At 35.7% G+C, this 25473-nt stretch overlaps 1 protein-coding gene across 1 annotated transcript in view; it reads right to left on the reverse strand.

The window, feature by feature from the left end:
- Positions 1-25473, reverse strand: part of ERC2 (ELKS/RAB6-interacting/CAST family member 2) — a 1005625-nt gene that overhangs the window by 495189 nt on the left and 484963 nt on the right. The window contains exons 9-10 of the mRNA XM_033210156.1: positions 17170-17310; positions 13898-14038 (exon numbers count right to left, since the gene is read on the reverse strand). Coding sequence (XP_033066047.1) covers positions 13898-14038; positions 17170-17310 — 282 coding nt within the window. The remainder of the gene's footprint in view (positions 1-13897; positions 14039-17169; positions 17311-25473) is intronic.

A 25473-nucleotide genomic window follows, 5' to 3' on the forward strand; every position in this document is an offset into this window, starting at 1 on the left:
CACAATCAAATGTTAACAATTTATAAGGACTTAAGTTATTCTGCTGTCTTGCTACATGGAGCAGATATTTATTGTGTTTTAATATACTTTTTTGAAAATTTCAGGGAAAAAACAAGGCAAGCAAGCTACAGCTACTGTGGGATTGAATGAATCATGCATGGTTAGAAAAATTAATACTAATACTATGGTTAGAAGGTTTGACAGTCTTTGCAATGATTTAGTAGAAAAAAAACTCAAAAATTAGTATAAATAAAATAAATTTCATATGACAAAATAATCATTTTAGAAATAATATTTTTGCATGTAACATATTATTTAAGCATGAGGATAAAGGGGAAAAAGTTGCTTTCATGTTCTTAAATCTAAGATTTCCTTATTTAAGAAATAAACTCAACTATACAAAAAAAAAACTTGAGAAAAATGTGTCAATTCAACACACTATCAGATACTGGTTTATTCCCTTTTACCAACATTTTTCAGAAAACATTTATTTTCATTCATTTACTATGCACTCTGTGTTTCATTATAATGGATTACTAAACTTTTTCAGTACAATTAAAATAATCTGAAAGAGAATCCTGAGCTAATATACCTTTAGGAGTATATTTATCTAATAATTTCCTTTTAAGCTTAAGTAATGAATATTTAAATTTCCTAATCTCCACTTTAAAAATGTAGAGCAGAAATCCTATTTTAAAAGAAAGTAACTACTCCATATACCTGTTTCTATTTGTGATAATATGAATCATTACTTTTGTTATAAAAAAGCATTTAAAATATACAGCTTTTAAATAGCTAAAGAAAAAAAAATTCGTGTTAACCTCTCTTTCACTTTTATACTGTATTACCATTCTTTTACAGCAGTTAAAAACCTTTTCATGACATTTCTTGAACTATCCAACCAATGTTATTAAGATTTTTTAAAAAGAATTAATGAACTGAGTAATAAGCACCTAAGGACTCAAAACAAATGAATAAATATATTTTGATTGCCTGCTTCTTACGAGAGTTAAAATGCCTTTCCTGGTGCTGATTTTCAAAAGTTCACAAATAGCTAGCAGTTAGCTGTTGTGACTTATTTTGGTTGTTGTTCTTATTGTTATTATTATTTGTCCCTTTTTAATAAGTGGGTACAGGATTACTAGTTGCAAGACCAAGATTCTAAATCCAGTCCTGCATCTTATATTTATATAAGATTAGGCAAATTCATTAGCCTAAAAACCGTGAAAACTACAAAATGACAAACATGAGGGGAGATATTATTCACTTTTGTTTTTATTATAATTATTATTTCACAATATGCATCCCAGAAATATAGCTTGCTATTCAGCTAAGTTAATATATTTATTTGGTTTTCATTGACAAGATACTACATACATACTCCTTATAAAGAAAAAAAAAAAAAAGCCTCCCTGATAGGTTTACAGAGACAGCATAGACTGCTAGTGATAGGTATGTACACATATCCCATATTTTAGCTCCATGAAGAAAAGAGGATTATCCAAGGCCACTTTTCAACATTGGGTGAAATCAGATGAGTTCGCAGTCTTTTCAAACAAGCAAATAAGTATGGTGAAATGACTCATGGGATGTTTAGAGGCACAGAAAGCCTAGTAAAAAAAAGTGCCTTCATCTAGACTGTACCACTGTTGATATCATACGCTGAAGTTAGGTCATGTTACTAGAATGAAGACCAGAGCCAAGTTTACAGCTGGCCTGGTATCTATTATTAATAGATCACACTTCAAGTGCTAATGAGACTTTTAAAATAAATAGACAACCTCAGCCAGATGCGGTGGCTCACGCCTGTAATCCCAGAACTTTGGGAGGACAAGGTGGGTCAAGAGATCGAGACCATCCTGGTCAACATGGTAAAAACCCATCTCTACTAAAAATACAAAAATTAGCTGGGCACTGAGGCACGCGCCTGTAGTCCCAGTTATTTGGGAGGCTGAGGCAGGAGAATTGCTTGAACTCGGGAGGCGGAGGTTGCAGTGAGCCAAGATCACGCCACTATACTCCAGCCTGGCGACAGAGCGAGACTCCATCTCAATCAGTCAATCAATCAATCAATAAAATGAATAGACAACCTCAAGAATACCTGTGAGTTAAATCTCTCTATCTCTATATCAGTATCTACTGATTTCCAGGCAAAAGAACTTATGTCAAGCCACTTTCAATCTTGGTGCCAGAATTCTTGGAAGGGCTACTAAAATATCATTTAAAATGTTTTTAAATCAATAGAAAGCTTTAAGAAAAAGTCATATAAAGATAACAGGAAAACCGCTGCTTCTTGGATCATTACTAGGGTCCATGTAAAGACTCAATGAAAGAGAGTTTCACATGACTGGGAAGGCTGGTGAGTCCCCAACTAAGCTTAGGTATGGAGGCAAAAGCCTCTAAAGGACCTACAAAAGATATTGTATATAACCAGCTCTATTCAGCCTGAGTCACAGCTTTTCAGAGGATTGGCTGAAATTTTTAACCAGTAACCAGCATGAATGTGTTCTACCACGATCTACAGGCATGAATGATTCTATACTAAATAAAATAGTGGAAGAAATTGAGCTTCTTAAAGCCAATGCTTCCTTCAAAATTATGAGTCCTGAGCTTCCTCCAAAAATGGAATGAAATAAGCACTTTATTTGTATTTAGGCAATATTCTCGCCTTTTCAAATCACAACATGAGTTCTTTAATCTGGACTGGTAGCTCCTGACAGAGATCAAAAGTAGGTAACAGACTTAGATCTAACATACTTTAGACACTACAGCGAAAAAAATAGATTTGAATAGATTATGATGACAGTAAATTCCTAACATGGCATTCTAATGAATTCAAGACATAAATTGAAAATGCACAGTAATATTTTTCCTTAAGAATCTGTTGGTTTGCAGTTAGCTCCCCAACAAGGTCCGGGAGGGCTTGCCCACTCTATACTTCTAAGGAACATCAACTTTGTCCTCCTATTTTCATTAGTCAGGAATTTACCTGTTAAAAACACAAATTGGTGTGAGTTTTCTTTTGATGGCTTCAGATCTTATTTACCATGAATATAGCAAGCTCATCGTTACTTTCAAGGACATCCACCAGTCATTAAAACTAAAGGAATAACAATAAGCATTCTTTCACTAATATAGAGATTTAATTCCACTGATTAAACAGGTCAGTTTAAAGGCAAATCCAGGTATCTGATTCTGCTCAAAAATATTTCTTAAAATATTTAGAGCAACTCTCAAGCATCTTATAGAAACACAAAAAAATGGGGAAAGAACATTTCAGAAATGTCTGCATTGCATATTACATCAGTAAGTTTTGAGGGACTCCCAATTATGTTTCTTGTATTTCCATATGTAAGGAAATTTCCCCACAAATGGGAATAATCAAAACAAAGTCTGGAGTCTCACTGACGTGGGTAGGCCTCTAGGTTTTGATGTGAACTGACTTTGAAAGCCTAGATCAGGCATTAAGAGGACTCTGACCATGGCTTGGGATGAGCAGTACATTAACCTATAGTTATAATAACCTAGTAGTTATTTTAGTGAAAGAATTTATAACTACTTCAGGAAATAAGGCAAAACTTCGGATTAATACTATATCTAAATGGAAGTTAAGAAGCCAATAATGGCTAAAACCAAACTATGGGGTTGTCAAGTATCAAAATCATACAAGTTTATCTACATTTAATCTTATAAAGACTGGTCACTGATTATTTCCAATAAAATGGCAGTTCATCATTCCAGATCCCTAGAAAGGAAAGTATTAACTTTGGTCCAGAAACCTGCTGTGAAACAAGGAAGGGAACATTCAACTATTATATTATATAACACGTTCCCTTTGAAATAGACCCTACCAATTTTAATTAAAAATCATTTCCCTCAAAATAAACAAATAATTACTCATGACCATAAAATAAAAACAGAATGTTAACTAATGTATTTGATGACTTTTCTTCCCTGCTGTTTCTGGGTTTTAGCAATAATTTGCTAAATTTGGGCAGTGTAGAAATATGATTCTCGATTGTGGCGTGTTGGTGGTTTAATGTCCATTGACAGCGCTTAATATTCCTTTCATATCTTAACAGCAGAACAGGGCATAGAAACTATTTTAAAAATTATATTTGACTACAGTCTTCCAAAAGAAATTTCAATCTTCTCATAATTCTAAGTTATAAACAAAATATTACATTTTAAAATAAAATTTTTAAGGTAATTGTAGAGTTATATAACATATTATACATTTTATATATATATAACATATTATAACTCTATAATAGACTGATATAACTCTCTTATAGACGAATGAAACACACATACTATTGTTTAGAATTAAGAACCAAGGGAAGAAAAAGAACACAACTGAAGATAACCTGCACAGTGTTTATAATAATAAGACAAAACTCCAGGAGCAGAATGATAGTTAAGCTGCAGAACGGTTGTAAGAAAAATAACAATATCAAGGCAAAACTTTAGGTTCCTAATTTAGAAAATTAAATTTCATTTAAAATACAATGAATCAATACCGAGCATCATAGCTGAGCCTAATTAATACATTTGGCAACTACTAATGATATATTTTGAAATGTTACACATCTTAGTTGTTTTTTTTCTTTTTTTTTTTTTTTTTTTTTTTTTTTTGGTAGAGATGGGGTTTGCAATGTTGCCCAGCCTGGTCTCCAACTCCCAAGCTCAAGTGATCCTCCAGCCCTGACCTCCCAAAGTGCTGGGATTATAGGCACGAGCCACCACACCCAGCCCCTATATATCTTAGTTCTAAAGGAAATTATTCACTCACAATTCAAGCTAACTGCATTCAGAGTATTCAAAAATTTGCATATTAAAACAACCATACCAAAAAAAAATTCGTTTCATAGATGGAACAAATAGGGTATGTATAAATAAATACAAATAAATATTCAAAATAATTCTTGTCTCTCTCTCTCTCACACACACACACACACACACACACAAAAGAACAGTATGCTTAATACTTTTAAAGATCCCCCAAACTGTAATTATTAATGTAATCCTTTTTAATTATGGGATTTCCTAAAATTAGCAGTGTGGAGAACTGAGGTAATTATCTGGATGTCCTCAAACAAAACATGTGGCTTCAAATGTTGAGTGTTATTGCAAATATTAGTTGAGTTTTTTAGACACTGAAAGCATGGACCAATTATAGGGTGTGTGCTTGCGTATATGCATGCGTTTACACATGCTATGTGCATGCCTGGAATTACCTCTTAAATAGTTGCAACTTTCTACTGTGCTGGGAGATAACTGGTTTAAGAGTGAATCAAATACTTTTCAGAAATAGGCTTTAAAAATCATAAAAAGAAACTGCTATATCCAAACAATGACTGTGAAAGCATTTATAATTCAGCCCATTATGTTCCTGGGATTATACAGTCCTGTAATGACCTACAAAACAGGAAGACCTCACTGAACATTAACAAGAATTTTTTCTATCTCTCTGGAATGAAAAATGCCTGCTTTTTGGCTTTTGTTATGTTTTTTTGTAAACACTTATGTAAAATGTGAACCCTGCTAAATATGTGTTGAGAAGAGATAGGATTTCAAATGGATAACTACTAGGGATTGGGGGCCCCAATGGTGGGGAACATCAGAAGTATCTCAAATGTGCCCTGGCCAACAGCAAGGTTGTGCCCAGTGCCTACAAATCAGTCATTTGCCTTGTAGCAACAAGGGTATTCTATGAAGCACTAAATTGAGGGACCCAGAAGGTCTAGAGATTTATTAAAATTTTTTGAAAGACTCCTGATACCATCTCTGCCTAAAATGACCACAAGGGCTATAGCAAAGAAGGTATTTGAGAACCGATGAAACACATATTATTTGTTTAGAATTAAGAATCAAGGGAAGAAAAAGAACTCAACTGAAGATAACCTGCACAGTGTTTACAATAATAAGACAAAACTCCAGGAGTAGAATGATAGTTAAGCTGCAGAAAGGTTATAAGAAAAATAATGATATCAAGGCAAAATTTTAGGTTCCTAAGAAATGTCATTAGATATCACTTTGTGCAATAGAGTGACTAAAGTAAAAGGAGACAAAAAGTAAAAGGTTCCTTTCTACTCTAGAAATAATAATAGTTGCAGGAGCACTTACAAGTTTAATCCTTGTTCACTCTAATGTAGTGTAGACTGTCAGACATAGAATTGACTATAAAATTATCTTATTTAACAAAAAACAACTATACTATAATTCACCAAAAATTTGTTAGGTGGCCATATAGAAAATAAACATACAAGAATAAAAGAAATTTCCTAGCTATCAATAACTGATTAGAAAATAAAATAATAAATACATCATTCACAATAGCAACCTAAAAATTAAATATATATAGATATGCTTAAGACTATCTTTAAGAAGAAATATCATGGGTCTGTAACAGGAAAATATTAAAATTTCACTGTAAAAAAACCACTGGAATAAATACAAGTTGGATCATGTTCATGAATGGAAAAAAATAATATTGGGAACATATCAATAATTCTAAAATTATTTGATAGATTAAATATAATTAAAATCAACAATTATGCATTTTAATTGACAAAGTGATCCTAAAATTTACTTGGAATGATAGACAATTAAAGGCTAAAAACTTCAAACAAAATAAGACAAAATGAAAAGCAGAAAGAATTAAGGTGTAGTTTGTTTTACTAGATATTTAAAAATATAATAAAGACACAATAGTTAAAATGTTGACCCAACAAATTAGAGACATCAATAAAACTGAACAGATGCTTAGAAACTAAGACATTCACCCAAATGAGAATTTCATATTCAATTAAACAGTAACAAGATCAGTGGACAAAGAGAGAATTGTTTGATACATGGTGCTGGATAATCAGTTGATAATTTAGAAAAATATAATTAGAACCTCACCTGTCAACATAAACAAAAATAAAGATGGATAAAGGGCTTAACTTGATATAAAAAGCAACATTAAAACATTTTAAATATAGATAAGTGAAATCAGAGAATACTTTCCAGAATAAAGGCAGTGAGGAAAGCCTAAAGAAAAGTACAGGTCAATAACTTAAAAATTGTTCTCTATATACATAAAAAAATTTAAGCTAAATAAAACTGTTACAAATCTGGCAAAAATTCTATATAAAACACAGAATAACTCATATAAACTAATGAACAAAACAGTAAGCTCAAAAGCAAGTGCTCAACTGATTTAAACTGTTTACATAAGAAAAAATACGAAAAGCTAATAAATGTACTGAAAAACCTCAACTTCAGTAGTAATTAAAGAAAGAAAAGTTAAAAAGGAAAAAATTTTCCACCTAAGCATGTGTCAAAGTTATGTAAAATGACAATTCTCAATGTTGGCCAGGGTGCAGCAGAAAGGCCATCTTTAATCAGTGCTGGAAGAAGCATGCTTTGGTAGAATTCCTCGGAAACTCAACGTAGTAGGAACTACTGGGATCTTTTCAAATCACTGGCGCATGAAGGAGGCAGGCACAGTGGCACATGTTTGTAGTCTCAGCAACTCCAGAGGCTGAGGCAGGAGGATCCCTTGAGCCCAGGAGTTTGAGACCAGTCTGGGCAACATAGCAAGACCTCGTCTTAAGTTAAAAAAAAAAAGATGTTGGGAGAAGAAATTACCAACATTAGGGGAAAAAGCAAATAGAGTAGAATAGTATACAATCATTAAAATAGTATTTTGGAGGAATAGTTCATTATATGAGAAAATTCTAATAATGTAAAAAATATATATAAACCTAAATAAACACTTTGAAATAGAGTGTTAGATAAGAAAAAGAAAAAGGAACACGAGAGAGAGAAGGAAAGAAGGAGCAAAGGGAAGGAGAAGGCAAAAGGAGAGAGGAAAGAAAGAAGAAAAGAAAAAGAGAGAAAAAGAACAGCAACAACAAAAATATGTCTAGGTGGAGAACAATCCAAATGTTCCAGCAATTATTTCTGTGCCGTGAGATGTTCTGCTATTTTTTAATTTTCCTCTATAGGCTTCCATATGTTTGCAAATTCTCAACTGTGACCATATATTATTTTTATTACTAAGAGAAACATAGTCATTTTTAAAAGACAATTAAGGATAGAAAATCCATCATGCTGCATCCCTATCAGTCCAAAAAAGAATTGGATACCGAGACAGGGGGAGTTAAAATAATGAGAGTTTGGCTATATTCCCGGGATGCCAAACCAATGGGTTAGTTTAATTAACTTGAGGAGAAAAGTCAGTCAATGACTTTTGGATTAGTCACTGAAAAGTTCACACTGGCATATTAGAGACGTACCACTGGGGTGAAGTGAAGTAAAAGGTGATGATGCCATGTCACTGATATTTCTAGAAATGGTCTGAAAGCTAACTAAGAGTTATTTCTTTGGTCCTCCCTATCCTGACAGAGAGAGTGAACTCCTAGCATGGTCCTGCTATATTTTTGCTGCTGCAGAAACTAGGTTCTCCCCATCTGTCCTGCACACACCCAAAACATGACATTCTTTGGTTTTCTTCCTGTTCCTAACTAGTAAGTATGAAACAACTGCGGTGGAATTATTTCGCTCATTTTTTAAACAACATTTTTTAAACACTCATTTTTCCCAGAGTGAGTTTTCGAGCTTGAAGATATTCCAAACTTATTTGTCTTTCTTCACATCTCCACTGTCTTGAGCCTGCTTATTAGCACTTATATTCAAATGTTAAGGGAAAAGAACTTGAACTGATTACTTTTTGTTTCTCTGCTAAAATTCGCATTTTGAAAAAGAGGTTAACAAAGATGCTCCAGCAGGGTTTTAGGAATTCTGTTTGCAAAAATAAAATGTGTTGTAAAGAATGGAGGGTGGAGGCTGAATCTAACTAAGTACACCTGAACATCTTGCAGCTCAAGCTGTATGCATCCTGAAGCAGTGGCTTAACAAATAAAAAGTTGTTGGTGGAATTGTTTCCTTTATCCATATGCTATTCATTTTTTCCATAAGGGGATTTATACATAGGAGTTGATTAGAATGCATGATAGCACAGATTGCATCTGCCAAATGATAAACTCTAGCCACCTTTACAAAATATTTTCCCAGTAAGCCACTTAAGTTCACAGAACAAAAAAGCTTTTCTTCTTTAATAAGTTAAAAACAAACTGCTTCATATATTAATAAATGCACACATGTCACTAGGATAAAAAAAATTTGTGGTGGCACCTGGATCATTTTAGAAATATTTTTACTAGTTACCTGTTTTTTTTGTTTTTGTTTTTTTTTGTACTCTATTAAGCTATAATCGTAATTGTTACTATCTGTTATTAGGAGACTATATTATGATTTGTCCTCAGCCAAATGGCATGCTTTTAACTGTTACAAAATCCACAGTAATGTTAGGTATTTACCAATCTCAAAGACCATAGCCCTATTTTTAAATCTAAACCTGTTTTAACTTCTATCACTTGAATAAAACATTGAATTGTTTGCTGTTTTACAAATGTTATTATCCCTTTCGGCCTAGATATGCTTGTATTTGAAGGATTTAAGGAAGAGTTCCATAAGCGTAGATCTTCAGCTGACTTTTGTTTTTCTACAGTCTTTGGGCTGAGGTTAAGAAGGAGGTAATATCAGAATTGGCAATATTTTCTTGAGTTATTAATTTTTAAATTTCACATTCATAAGAAATGGCAGTGGCCTCAGCACAGATCATTTCTTTTGACAGAACGGAAAGGGAAAGAAACTCATAAATATTTTCGAAACCTCCCCAGTATGGCACACCGTGACTGGTGATCAATGGATCCTCATGCTTTGATATGTTACAGCGGGAACTTTCAGAAATGACTTACTGGGTTGTACATCTGATTGAACAACTGCTCAGCTTGCTACATTGCAAAGTTGGGGAGGCATTGAGGCACAGACAGGGAAAGAAGGAAAGATCCAGAAAAACAGCATTAGCTCAACAAATCCAGTGCATTCGCACAGACAAGTTGGTCATTAAAAAAGAAGAAATTTCAGTTTCTAAACATTCCACAGTGAAAGTGAGATGCTCTAGGGAAATACAAAAGTTGACTTTGGCTCCTAAAAAAGAATAGCTGGAATAAGAAATTTAAGGTTTGTGTTACTTTCCCTTTCTCGAGTTAAATAACCCATGAAATAAAGAAAGCTGTCCACTTTTGATGATACATGAAGTGCTGGCCTCCAGCAATGAATCAGAAGAAGTACTTTTGGCCAAGTCTGCAATTTATTACCTGAACTTCAAAGATGGTAATAATAAAAGATTAATTAAATCTTATCATTGAATTTATAGCTCTTCTTTTATATTAACACAAGCCTGAATTTTCTATTCAGTCTATCTTCAGAAAAATACAGATTAGCAAACAGCAGGTTAGCAATAGCCAAATATCAGTAAGACATTATCGGATTAACTTAAACGGGAAAAGAAAAAAATTTACATCAGCAGGACCAAAATACAGTATTATCCATTGCCTATTACCAGTTTCTACTGTTGTCTCAGGATTAACAGAAAATATAGTTTTCAAAGATATTCTATTATGTTCCAAGTGCTTTAGAATCTATAATATTTTCTTGTCTATTTTGTGTTGAAGATTTAAATTTTTGTGGATTTAAATATGCTGAATATTATTTTAAATAGCACTCTCAAGTTATATTTTCTAAATACCTGCACTATTTATCTGGGGCTCAATGTCAAGGTGTAGAAGGTGAAATATTGTAGAAACTATTACTTTGCTTCAAGCTAAGACACACTTTTTGAGAGCCTCAATTACTTTTTCCTTCAACTTGGATGAAGTAAAAGACAATGTTATCATGGTTTAAAGAAACTCCCTCCTCAAGTATAATATCAATTGAAAAATTACTAAAGAGCATAAATCATAATATTTTGGATTGCCATTCCTTCTCAATTGATTTCTAGTCACATAGGCTAAGTTTACTCCCCCATTTTGAACCTCAAATACTCTTTTGAAAGACAAAATGATCCATATGTCAATTATCAGTTTCTTCTCAACTCTTGGGTATCTATTTAAGATTGATGAATGCACTTAATTATAAAGCACACTCATAATTTGCAATTATGCACTATTTGGTTAGTATCATTTTGTCAGCCTCACTAATATCAGTAAAAACTTCCTCAGACATGAACATTTATAAATAGTGGGGTGGAATGTATAAGGGAGTTCCTTTTCTGCCTATAAGCATTTGTCATCATGAAGTATTTGAAGGCATCTTAAATTAACACAGTATAATAAAGGGTTAAAGTAATTATGTGTATGAATGTTCTCCACAGACTTTTACGTAAAAACTCCCTTTACCAATGTCAAGCATTGTTTATAAGACAAAAATAAGTTTAAATCACCATTTGGATTTCATTGCCACTGGCAGACAAGGTTTCTGTTCAATGACACACATCTACAATATCGTGTAGATTTTATGGGAAAAATACCTGGACACTCACAAACCTTGAGCAAAATTCCACTGGGAATTTTTGGTGTATTTATGACATAATAAAACTATTATGTTTTCAGCTTTCATTTAGTAAACCTTTACATTTTATTCACAAGTCACGTACCCTTTTATTTAAAAAGAGGCCCAGACACACTTAAGCTTTTATAGCTGCTTATTTTTCCATGAGTAAATGATGTGTTTATATGTATATTCACATACTGTTGGCTTATATTTTCAAATATTTCATGTAGATCTCAATTTTTTTAAGGTGATGGGTAGTTGAGGTTTTTACAGAACTATTTATTAGCAGAAATTAAAGACTACTGAAAAATAATTTTAAACTTTTGAATTTAGTTAATGCTAGACAGCCAAAAATAACAAAATAGCATCTGCAGGTTAGGCATAAATATATTTAAATTATAACTACCTTATTTAAACTCACTACACTATGCACTTAGGAGACAGTATAAGTAAAGATTATGTATATACTTAGAAATGAGTTATCTTTTCATAAATGAAATAGGTCCTTTACAGCAAGACAACCATATTTGTTACTTTAATTCTAGTGACTTGGTAGAATGTTAAAATACTGTCAGGAATAATGCTAAAATGTTTGCAGGATTTGGTCTGTGAATTTCAGTATGTGGTGTCTACCTGCGAGTCAAAGGAAACCACACACTCTGAGTGATCACAGGGGCAAACCACAGCTATGTTGAAAGAAACTATATTGAATTGCATAAATGTTGATTGATTAAACTAGTCAAGTCATTACATGAAAACTATAAGCATCAGTATGTGAATCTCTTCCTTTTAATTACTAGTGGATTTCAAATTCCGATAGATGATTTACACTAAAAAGGAGGGTGTCGAACATGTACCTATAGAAATAATAAATGGGGTCCCCTGATCTCCATAACAACGGCTCATCAGAGTAGGTGGAGGACATCTTTCATGCCCAGGTCTATTTGAGGCCATCTTTCTTCGAGACTCAGCACACTGTGACTAAAGTAAAATAGTGCAGAGGATGGTCATAAGGAGCCAATGAATTTCTCTCTCTCACAAAGCTAGCTTAGAGCCTGCCTTATGATCACAAAACTTTTATTAAATGAAAAATATTTTTCATAAGTTCATCCCTTAATATGCATATCATAGATAACATTTTGTAGAGCACATTTATATAGATCAGGAATGTATGTCATATACCCAATACATCACATCCAAGTCAATCTCCATTTAAACATCCTCAAATGGGCAATTTAAATTCTTTTATTTATTGTTCAAGGTTTCTGCTTAACTAAATATTGCTTGAAGTAAGCGAGATGATGAGTGGATTGGGAAACAGATTTTGCAATATAGAGATTTTCTTGCTGTTTTGTTATTAAAGGATTTGATCTGTGTATTTATCTTTTTCTGTATTAGCAAGTAAACTTTCTTAGTGTGAAATTTCTCATGACAGTTTCCTAATAATCTCTGTAAAGTGAGTACCATATAGTAACATTTCAGTTATATATTGCATCATACAAAATAGTATATTATATTTTAAGATATCCAGAGTAATTCCTTCACAGATATGCGATTCCTTCACATCCTTGACCATCCATGTCATATATTTTCATACCTTTAGCCGATAAATCCCCATCCCGGTGTGCTATGAATTATACATAGTCAAATTTTATTATATACTTTGTTTGATTGTTTAGATTCTTATCATCCCTTTTGAATAAGTTTATGAGTTGTCAAAGGGAAACAAAATGCTTAAACTCATAATGTTATGAGTTTTATGTGAACAATGAGTGCAGACATACCAAACAACACAGGGAAAAAGTCAAAGTAACAATGCATGACTGGAAATGCACTCCACAAAAATGTCTGGGTCAGAGAAAACATGCTAATGCCACCATGTAAATATCCTATTTCTTTTCCAAAGCCTTCTATCTACAATAAGCTTTCTTAGAGAGTAAGGTCATTTTGGTCAAATATAAATAGTCATTCTACAGAGATGCCAGGGACTTGACAATTTTGGTGAACTTCTAGAAATTTAACAATGTCAGAAAAGCTTTTGCAAAGTTCTCATACAAAAAAAATGACCTACATCTGAAAGTAGCAAAAGTTTATTAACATCTAATGTGGCTTCCCGATTCTGCAACTTGTTGAAAACATTTCTGTTTTTCTTTGTTGATAGTTGAGATTTACCCAGAGAGTAATGGCTGGTTTTTATAATATGTTTAACTTCTGCTACTATTTTCATCTATTTTTCAAGTTTTTCTTAAACAGGAAACCTAAGATAATTTTTCAGGTTCACAGACAGATTTGATAGACTTCTTAGCAATAAAGTTAAAAGTATTTAATTAATTCTTTTATCAGCAGACAGCAACAGATAAGGGGTTTGTTTCTTTTTAAAATGTCTCTTCCTGTTCCATTTTATAAATTCATTTTTAAATGAGCATGATTTTTTTTCTTAGACTTCACTTACCTTTTTTAACTGTGCTTCCAATTTGCTACATTCCTCTTTCTTTTGTTCGATGGCTATTTCTAGAGACTTTAATTTGGAATCCCTTTTCAGCCCTGCAGAGGCTAATGAAGATGCATGTTCTTTGAGGTCAATTAAACTAGACTGAAAGAGAAAGAATGTGAGTGAGTAAAACACTGAAATTTCTACTAGCAATGCCTTCAATTTGAACACATTGATTCTATACATAGCAATAAAGTGTGCAGTAGACAGAAAGGGTAAATATAATCTTACTAAGGTAACAATAGTCAGCTCTGGTCAGGAAATTAAAGTTGGTCAGCTTACAGAATGAGTAGGATCTAATTGCCGTAGAATCAAATGTGACCAAATGGTGTGGTCAGTAAATGCATGTTTCATGTCTCAAAGTCATGCTAATGATGTAAATCCCAAGGTGGTCTTTACATGTCATAGCAAAACAGACACCCTGAACCTTCCATTTACATTTATTGCTGTCAGACGATGCAGACTCTGAGACAAATATGGAAGAAAATACTGACTTTAATGCTTCCACTCCCAAGAGCAAGTCAAACATAAAAGAAGCCTCCTATTACAATATTATCAAATCCCATCTCTTTAACAGAGAAACGATCAATGGTTTTACAAACATCTTCTGGAAAATCAAACATAAAATTATTTTAAAATTTAGAGTAAACTTTATGTTCACGTCCTTTGCAATCTAGATTTGACAGATGTGATGAATCTTTCCAACTCAGACATGGGGTTACCTAAATTGTTCCAGTCACTAAGCATGTCCAGAAACCAACAGGTTTCACATATAGTCTGAATGCCAAAAACTAAAGAAATAAATACTTGCATATATCACTGAACGTAACTTTGCAACCTAAAAGAGCAATGTTTGTCATTGAATATGAAATAGCAACATCTAACTATGTGACTGAGATGTACAGGTTTTACCCCAAAGCAGACTCCATGCATCTCCTTCTTACTCATTTGCATCACCTAGGAAGATACTAAGGACACAATGGTCTCTCTGTAAACGATGTCGGCTAATAATTTATGCTGGGTGGCTTCAATGGCACTGGAATGACCTTTATGATAAAAGTCACTATCATCCAGCAAGGTGCTTCTAAAACCCTCTGAGGAACAGGTGAGCCATTCTCATTTTTCACATCAGGAAATAGAGGCTTACAACAGCTGAGCATCTTGTCAAAGTTCCCTTAGCTAGTAAAGGCAGATATAGGTCTCAAACCTAGGTCTACAATTCCAATTTCAATGTCCTTTGTCATATAATTCCCACAGAAATAAGAAAGGACATTATAATCCAGTCACTTTGTCATGGTGAAGACATATCATCACTCCAATTAAATCATAAGCTCCCTGCTGAAGGCAACTGCATATTGTTTTCCTTTATAAATTTTAAATTGCCAGATGCAATAGCCAGTTGTAATCAACTTGGCTAGGCTGTAGTCCCCAGTTATTAATCTAGGAGTTGCTAATAGAAGGCATTTTGTAGACACGACTAAAATCTACCATCAGTTGACTTTAAGTAAAGGAGATTATCCTCAGTATTCTGTGTGGGCCTGATCCCATCAATTGAAAGGCCTGTGAGCAGAATTCAGGTTTCCCTGGGGAAGAACAAATTCCACCTATTGATTGCAGCATCAGCTTCTAAGACCTTCCAGTCCGCTTTTGCTGATGGCCTGTTCTGTGAATTTTGAATTCGCCTAGCCTCCGTAACTGTGTAAGCCAATTCCTTATGATAAAGTTCTTAATCTGTAGAAAATGTTTAACGTGGTTCTGTTTGTCTGGCAGAACCCTGACTGACACACCCAGCCCAGTGCCAAGCACATCATGCAGAAACAACAAATGTTTATCAAAATGTCTATCTGAAAGTCATACAAAGTTGGCATTATTTACAAAACTACTTTCACTTACAGCTTATGCTCCACCATGTCATCAAGATCTCTTTCCATTAGAAATATACACATTGATTTTAAGGTGTAAGCCCACAAACAACATCCACAACTGGAGAAGAATATGCTATAAACAAAGTCAAAACTCTCCTATCTTCTGTCCCATACAAACTAAGGCATCACAGATCCTCCAACTCAGAAGAAGTGGAAGCTAGGAAGGGAACTCCATTCTTTATTTTCATAACAAAGAAATAAGCTCCTTTCTAAAAAATACGTAGGTTTAAATTTTAGGAAATACAGATTTTATTTCTGGGTTTCCTTGAAACTCCTCTTACTCATCCATTCTTTTCCTTCTTCATCTACATCCCTAATTTATTCAGGACTTTAATGTGTGTGGAATTATCAGTACCCCATGAGTGAGGAAATACTGCGGAGCTGGGAGATAGACAACTGTGCTGAGGTACTGTCCTGCAGGGTGAAAGGTCTATGACAGCTCTAAAGAAGATGGACAGTTACAGCAGACAAAAGTAAGTGTGAAGGGGCCAATTGCAGGCAATCTCCACATATTTCAGAGTTGTGAGGATTAAATAAAATAATGTTTAATTACTGCTTCTGATACTTCTCCACCAAACTATCCCCAAGAAAACTGAGAGCATTACAGGGATCCCTTGAAGAATGGAGGAATAGCCCAAAGCACCCTCTTCATAAGCCCCAAGCAAGAATTTCTTTAAAGTGTAAGATGTTACTTTAAAAATACAGGTTGCACTTATATTCTGTATTCATGTTTGCTATGGCATAAAAAAAATACAGCTCTAAATTACTTACTATAATGTAAAAATAATATGCCAGAAGAGCAGCCACATTTAAGCTCTACCTTGGGGTCCAGCATGGTACCACATCTCCTAACCTGAGGGAATTGGGTGGTTCCCTTTGAAAAGTACAAATGAATGTAAAGCACTCGACACAAGGAATAGTACATAGCAGACACTCTAATAAAGTAGAGATATTATTATTATCATCATCGCTGCTGTTGTTATCTCAAGCAAGGGATCATGGGCCTGTGAAAAATATAGAATCCTTTAAGCCATGCAAATGTGGTAAGACATAAAGAAAAGTTTCAAGGAGCTACATTGTATATAGTTAGCAGAACAGAGAAGACAGGCATAGGGCATCACAGATGAAGGAAGTTACCAAAAAAAAAAAAAATTTCCTTTAAATTCAGGCAACTTTACAAAAGCGAAGTTACCACATTCCCCAAGCCTTCATATAGTGCCTCCACCTAAGTCTCTAGTCTCTTGCAGCTGCACTGAATATGGGTTTATGAGGACTATCAATGTGGTTCATTTGTTTTTCCAGACTCACCTCTTTCTCAGTCAGTTCAGCCTGTAAAGCATTGACCTTCTCTTTCAGATCTTTGTTCTCTTTTCGGAAAGATTCTATCTCTTCTAGTCTTTCCCGATCATCTCTTTCTCGCTGTTCTTTCAAGCGCTCAATTATTCTCTCCTGTAAGGCAATTAACAAAAAAGAAGAGGTGAGAACCCATCAGTGTATATGCCAAAGCATACTGCAAAAGAAAACAAGAGGTAGTACATCTAAGAAATGCTCTACAGGAATCAACACACACAAGAAACTCAAAATCGGATTCACGGGGATAGGCTGTGCATAACAGCACTTGGGAAGGACAACCGATACAGCTTTTGACTTGTTAATAAAAGTTAACATCACAGGGTTGCAAAGGAACTCAATGTTCAAGTTCTGTGGCTGCTCTTGGTTCATGGTAGTATCCAGCAAATTTCTAGAGCAGCTCTAGAAGAGGCAGCTTCAGACACCAAGACTCCAGACCTGACACAGCCTCGCACAGGAAAGGAGAAGGAGAACATGCCTCTTGGCTCAGCCCTCTTTGCTTAGCCTCTCTATTTGGCATCCAAGAGCCTTCATTGGTTTCTGAAAACTGTTCTCTGGCTGGATGGGAATGAAGTGGGGCAGGACCCAAACCCTCCAGGACTTAGAGCTGGGGCTCATTGTGAGAACTTGAGACAAAGAATCAGCCCATTGTGTATGTGATTTTCCAGTGTGTCTGAGGATGTTTACTTCTCTGTTTTGTCAATGGTTTCTTGATAGTCAGTAGAGACTCCAAAACACTGGCTGAGTTTGAACAAAGTTCAGCAGCAGCTTTATTTTATTGAGGGCTTACTACATGCTAGGCACTGTGATGTACTCTCCTCATCAGTCTTCATCACAAGCGTAAGGGCAGATCCAGTGCTCTTGGTGACAGTGTAGAGGTGAGGAAACCCAGAGCTCCAAGACGCAAGGTGGCCCAGGTCATAAACAGAAGCCCTCCCATATCCTGGGCTCTCGGACTGTCAGCCACATCCATGAGACCACACTGCCACAAACATACACCTGGAGCCATTCAGGGAGATCTGCCTTTGACTTTCACACTGAAATGAAAACCCTGCTTTGTAGACTCGTTTTCCAAAAATAGGGAACCTGCCTGATATCAAAGTAAGAAACTTAAACACACACACACACACACGCACACGCACACGCACACGCACACGAAAATTCCATCTGCGTAAAGCTTGAGTTAGATTTCTGAAATTAGTTTGAAATTATCCAACACATATCTAAACTTCCTCTCGGATGGTCATGTTAAAAAATACTGGTGCAACAACTGTGGCCAAGGATCCTGATATTATCTTTTATATTCTTATAATAATTGCATAGTACAAGACAATGCCTGATAAATAAGACAACTATAAAATAGTATTTAACGCAGAGGGAAGTTAGTTTGAACACTTCGCCTATGATTTAAGATCCCCCGAGGAAGCAACTGTTCTACCCCACTGACAATAATTTATGTATCTAATGCTTTCGGCGGAGGAGGTACCATTACTGTTTTCCAATTACTTAAAAACACTTTAAATGAAATATATTATTATAACAGAGGAGGCAGAAATATAACAAATGAATCTATTAATTGCCTATATTTGTTTCTTCTTGATCCCAGACCTAGCTTACCTACCCGTGACAATGGTGAGTGGATGATTATGTGATCCACAAGAGAAGGAAATGGCCACAGTACACGGTCAGTCTCTCAAGAGTTTTCAATGATTTCAGCAACTGAGCCCTTGCTGCCTTTTGCCTACACTACAACCAATTACCCAGTCACCTCTCCATCCCATCACTTCCATTACATGGCTGTTGGAGTGACATTTCTAAAGCTCCAAAATGACCTGTCACCTCACTATTTGGAAACCTTCCCAGGAATCCCTCTGGCTGGACCACGTGGCACTTATTCCCACTCAGCAGCCTTCACATGGTTTCACCGCATGACCATCCTCCCAGCCCCACTTTCAAGAGGGCAGCACTAAAATCCTTTGAGTCTTTTTGACTCACAGCTGGGCAAATCATCTGGCATACAACAAGCAATTAAAAGAGCTGAAGGAAGGAAGGAGAACTCAAATGAGGGATCATCTTGGCTTCAAAGAAAAGGTAATAAAATTAAGCAGGCATGTTAACAGCCAGAAGGTGTCAGAATCGTTTGGAAAGTAGGTCGATTTGCTCTAAGCACTTGTACTATTGACTGGGCATTGATGACAAAAAAAATCAACAAGCACTATAATGTTTTTAAGTGTTATTGATGATTCAATACTACAAAATATTTCTCTGTCAATCACAAAACCAATTTAACTGTCAGCCGCGCAGGGCCAGATGTCAAAAACATGTGTTAAAAGGCCCTAATATGCCATGATGTACTTGATTAACAACTAACTTGCAGAAATTCCAACAATGTGTTCTTGTTTTAGTCTTATTTGCATTGGCAAGCATTCCTTGTGCACGCATCTGGCTCTGCACAGGTTTAATCTATTTGTGCTTTATCACAGGGTGGGAACTAAATTACAGCGGCCTCCAGCTCCACTATCTGGCTTTCTCCACTGCTTATCTGCTATGTGGCTACAGCAAGGCTTGGCGAGACCAGCTTTAGAAATACAGTGGATTTCGTCTCTTGAGCTTCTGTGTGTCAATCCTAGAACCAAGTCATATTCAATCTTAACTCACGGAGAGGCATTATTCTTTGCACTCTGTTAATAGTTGAATAAGTTCCTGGAAATTAAAAGGAATAACATACTCCCTAGGATGCCATAATCCAGGGGAAATGGTGAATACTGCCTGATGGATTCTTTTCATCAGCCAAAAGACAGCAAATAATTAAATGTACTTAAAAATCCATGAGTTTTTATTAATCATTTTGTTTCACAGCATGCCTTGTTACAGAGGGATCTGTGCAATTAAATGTGGATAAAAATGGGACTTGTGAGCAAAACTCCACTTAAAGGAGATTGTGATGTTGCCAAAAGCACAAAGATCTTTGAGTTTTAGTCTTATTCTATCACCTGTGAGCTAGGTGGTCTTGGTATAGTCCAGTGGAGACAGCAAAGTCTCAACCAAGGACCAGCTTAGATGGGGTGGAAACGGCTTCCAGGAGCAGTGGGTTGAGAAGTTAGCATGTGCCATGATTAATTAGCGATGTCTCTCTAGGCCCAGAAATGGGGAATGATGCTGTATATGTCAATATTTTTATTTCCGGGCAAGTCATTTCACCTCATTGAACCCATTTCCCATCTTAAAATGGAAGAGCATAGATTTAGTGTCTCTCAAAGTGTAGCCTTCTGACCACTTGGATCAGAACTCTTTGGTATGTTTACAAATCAGAGGTTCCTGGGCTCCACAGTAGAGCAGCTGAATCAGAATCTCTAGGAAATAGGACCCAGGAAACTGTATTTTAAGAAACCTCCTAGATGATAAGATTATTTGGATACACATAAAGGTTTGATGCATACTGGAATACTCAAAATAAATCTTCTATTCTTTGTTCTAAGATAGAGAACCTTGCCAGTTCCTATTCAATGGTTTTATCTGTACTTTTCAAATATACTAGGCATTCTGATTTTGGCACCTTTAAAAAATTCCCTCCACATCCATTGCTCTATTTTTGCTTTTATTCTTCATTGCTATGAAAAGTTAAAAAACAGATGCAAACAGAGTTTGGAAATAAATAGCTCATAAAGCCGGTATGCAGAGCTCTTTTGTTTGACTTGAGCATCATAATTTTTAAAAATCTGAACTTGAATGTTTTGAAATAGACCAGGGACCTGCAGCTTACCATAGTCACCAGTAGTCCCTACTACACTTCAGCAAAGCCACATCCCTCATTTTTGTTCCCTCCCTGGCCCTTCTAATCATCTAAGTTCTCAACTCCTTATCTATAGTCCAATTCAGATGCCATGAGCCTGAGACTGCAGATCAGCAAACTGAATAATCCATTGCCAAGGGAGTTCCAGGACAGCATGAAACTTAGAGGTCAGCTAATAAAAATGTGTATTTTGAAGATGAGGTACTGAGACCCTGAGAGAAGAGGCTTGCCCAGGTGATGCAACTGTCAAGCAGTGAAGACAGTCCAAGGGGGACAGGCTCCCACAGACCTCAGATTCCTTTCCAGACACCCCCTCAGTCTCAAAGGAAGTACTTAAATAAAGGGAGTAGTTTCAGATTTGGGAATTACTTTGGGATTTAAGTTAGAATAAATCAAATCTTAATAAGGCCCAGAAAAAAATAATAAAATCCTGCCAAGAATTTATGACATGAAAAATTATATGGTATATGTTTACCTCTGTGAATTTTAAGAAAGAAATCAAGAGGTAGAAATGGGATGATACCATACAACCCAAAATATGCTAAATGAACACATAAGTGTTAATAGTTTTTGAACAAACATCCCTCATTCCAATTTTACAAATAAAACTACTACAGAGAGCTCTGGAAATAAATTATTAAAAGATGAAAAGAGAATATCTTTCCCCGAAAAGTCATCTTATTAAATATTCTTGTTAAGTTTTCAAGTAAAACCTTATAATTCTTATACTTTAATCCTGAAGTTATAATCTTTCAATGTTTTAAATTGTTACAGGATTTATAACTTTATTAACCAGCAACTGTTTCTCCTCCATGGATTTTTTGAGCAAAATTAATTTGGAAATACATACTAAATATGATGTCAAATAAGGTAACTCAATGTCAAACTCTACATTTTTTTTCTTACAAAAGCCTCATTTTCGTTGTTTGCTATATTTTATTTTATTTACATTCTGGGATAGGTATGCATGATGTGTAGGCTGGTTACATAGGTAAACGTGTGTAATGGTGGTTTGCTGCACCTATCAACCCATAACCTAGCTATTAAGCGCAGCATGCATTAGCTATTTTTCCTAATACTCTCTCTCCCTCCCACGCCTCCCAACAGGCCCCAGTGTGTGTTGTTCCCTTTCCTGTGTCCATGTGTTCTCATTGTTCAGCTCCCACTTATAAATGAGAACAGGCAGTGTTTGGTTTTCTGTTCCTGCATTAGTTTGCTGAGGTTAATGGCTTCCAGCTCCATCCATGTCCCTGCAAATAACATGATCTCATTCCTTTTCATGGCTGCATAGTATTCCATGGTATATATGTACCACATTTTCTTTATTCAGTCTATCATTGTTGGACATTTGGGTTTGTTCCATGTTTTTGCTATTGTGAATAGTACTGCAATGAACATAACACATGCATGTATCTTTATAATAGAATGATTTATATTCCTTTGGGTATATACCCAGTAATGGGACTGCTGGGTCAAATGTTCTTTATTGTTCTAGGTCTTTGAGGAATTGCCACATTGTCTTCCACAATGGTTGAACTAATTTAGACTCCCACCAACAGTGTAAAAGCATTCCTTTTTCTCCCCAGCCTCGCCAGCATCTGTTGTTTCTTGACTTTTTAATAACTGCCATTATGACTGGTGTGAGATGGTGTCTCACTGTGGTTTTGATTTGCATTTCTCTAGTGATCAGTGATGTTGAGCTCTTTTTCACGTTTGTTGGCTGCATAAATATCTTCTTTTGAGAAGTTTCTGTTCATGTCTTTTGACCACTTTTTAAGGGGTTGTTTGTTTCTGGTAAACTTGTTTAAGTTCTTTGCAGATTCTGGATATTAGACCTTTGTCAGATGGATAGATTGCAAAAATTTTTCTCCCATTCTGTAGGTTGTCTGTTCACTCTGATGATAGTTTCTTTTGCTGTGCAGAAGCTCTTGAGTCTAATTAGATCCTATTTGTCAATTTTTGCTTTTGTTGCAATTGCTTTTGACATTTTCATCATGAAATATTAGCCTATACCTATGTCCTAAAGGGTATTGCCTAAATTTTCTTCTAGAGTTTTTATAGTTCTGGATTTTACATTTAAATCTTACAATTTTTAATAGGACCATGAAGACTAGCTCTAGAATCATGGGTCTTTTTGTAGCTTCATTTTTTTCTTTTTTTTTTTTTAATAACTTTTTAACTCCAAAAATATGCTTACCCATCTTTTTGTAGCTTTCAGGCTTTTATCATAGAGCCTTGGTTCTCAGACTACAGTTTACATCATAATGACTTGGGGAACTTGCTAAAGTACAGATTCCCAGGCCCTATGAGGTTCTGATTTGGTAGGTATAGATGGGGCCTAATAATAGAGACTTTCAACAGAGACTTCCTGGTAATTCTGTAGTAACAGAAGAGAAGCCTTCTTTAGGATACACTGGCTTAGGAAACCCATGAGCATTTAAATAATTCCCCCATTCATCATATGGGAAATTTGAGGCCCTGAGAGAGAAAAGTACTTGACAGGCTCACCCAGTTAATTAATGGCTCCCCAGTTAATTAGTGGCATAGGTGGGACTGGCCCCTAAGTCTCCTTCCAATTACTTCAATACCCCAGAGTTTATAGGCTGTGATAATAGGGAATATAGGAGATAATCTATTACTCTAGTAGGGCATCCCAGAGGAAAACCCCCACAACATCCCATGCATGTGTGGACAAATCCTGCAAAGTGCTGCAGAATCAAAAAGGATGAGAAAGACGAAGAAAAAGAACATAATAAAATCTACTCCTACACTTTAAAAGTTAACATTTCTTTTCTTGGTTTCAAGCTAAATTTGAGAATAATGCCAATAACATGGGCTTAAAACTGTGCCAGCACAGTCCATGTTCAACCAACAAACAAGCTGTCCCTCCTGAGGATTCCTAGAGAACTGTACCTGCACTGGCTCTTATATTCAGGAAGTGTTGGAGGAGAGGAGAGAGCCTATGCAAACTCAACTCCAGGGTCTGATACCTACGATAGATCAGAGAATGAACTCATTTAGCCAGAATGAAATGGACTAGAAATCATTTTAAAAGTAAGTCAACATCAGAATGAGCTATTTGCCTAAAGGATTTTATTCATTCATTCATTTTTTATTCAAATTAATCCCTTTAAATGTAAGTTAGAAGGAAACCCTCAGGATGGCATCCCATCCCCTTCAAGGTAAAAGCCAATTTTTAAAAATCTTGTCTCACAAGGGCCTGTGAAATCTGCTGCCCTTCCTCTCCCCCACATTCTTGTACTTGCTTTTCCCTCTGCCAGGACATTCTCCCTCCACAAGGGCTCCTGGCTCACCACTCACTTTCAAGTGTTTCCTTAAATGTCACCTTCTCAGCAAGCTCCTACCTGGCCATTCTACTCCAGCACTCCCTGTACCCCTCCCTGCCTTCTTTTCTTTTATAGAAAATATTACCCTCTGAAATCCTAGGTATGTCACTTATTTATTATCTGTCTCCTCATCACCTCCACTATAGTCTAAACTCTGTTAGAGCCAGGATTTTCACCTATTTTCTTCTCTGCTGCATTCCAGGGCTCAAAAGAGGACTTGTCACATGGTGGCAGCTCACTCAACCAGTATCCACTACTGACTGAGCATCCCTGATGCAGGTTATGCTGGACACAGGGAATGTAAAGATAACACACACATAGGATATGTTTCTTGGGTTTGGAGTCTAGCAGAGAAGAGAAATTAAAAACAGATAAATGAACAATTAAGAATGTGACATGAGCTCTGGGGAGTTCATGGTGTTCTTGAGACATAACGGGGATACCTAGGAGGTGTCCCTAAGGAAATGATAAAATAATAATAATAGTGATAACATTACATCTCCTATTCTAAACACATTCCATATTTTCCTGCATTTTCTCCTCAACATAATCTACTGAGGTGGCTATTATTACCCCCTTTTACAAATGAAGAAACTGAGAGGTTAAGTAATTTGTCCACAGTAGAAAGTATCAGACCTAGGATTTGATCCCAGGCAGTCTAGCTCCAAAGTCCACATTCTTGACTACTGCACAATACAACTTCTCATGAAGCTGACCTCTCAGAAGAGGAGGAATTAAATTTGCAGAGAGTGAGGAATATCCTCAGCTGGGGAATAGCATCTACAAAGAGTCTGAGGCAGGAAGGAGTATGGTACACTTGAAAATCTGGAAGCCCCACATAAGTAGGGCACAGAGAATCTGGAAAAAGAGAGATGGGGAATGAGGCTGGAAATGAAAGAAAGAATGAGGGAGGGAGCAGGCACACAATGTGGGGGCTTGCCAGATCAGATGGGAGACGGGACCCTGGGGGCCAGGTAAAGGATTTCAATTTATGTCACCATAAGAGCAACGGCAAGCTAGTGAAGGTTTTTAAGGAGAGCCAAGGCTGGGATGTAATCAGATTTGCAGTTCAGAAAATGCCCCTGGCTATAGTGTGCCAAGTCCACTGAAGAGGGCTTGTGT

The sequence above is a fragment of the Trachypithecus francoisi genome, unplaced genomic scaffold (genome assembly GCF_009764315.1).
Source record: "Trachypithecus francoisi isolate TF-2019V2 unplaced genomic scaffold, Tfra_2.0 Lachesis_group0, whole genome shotgun sequence".
NCBI lineage: Eukaryota > Metazoa > Chordata > Mammalia > Primates > Cercopithecidae > Trachypithecus > Trachypithecus francoisi.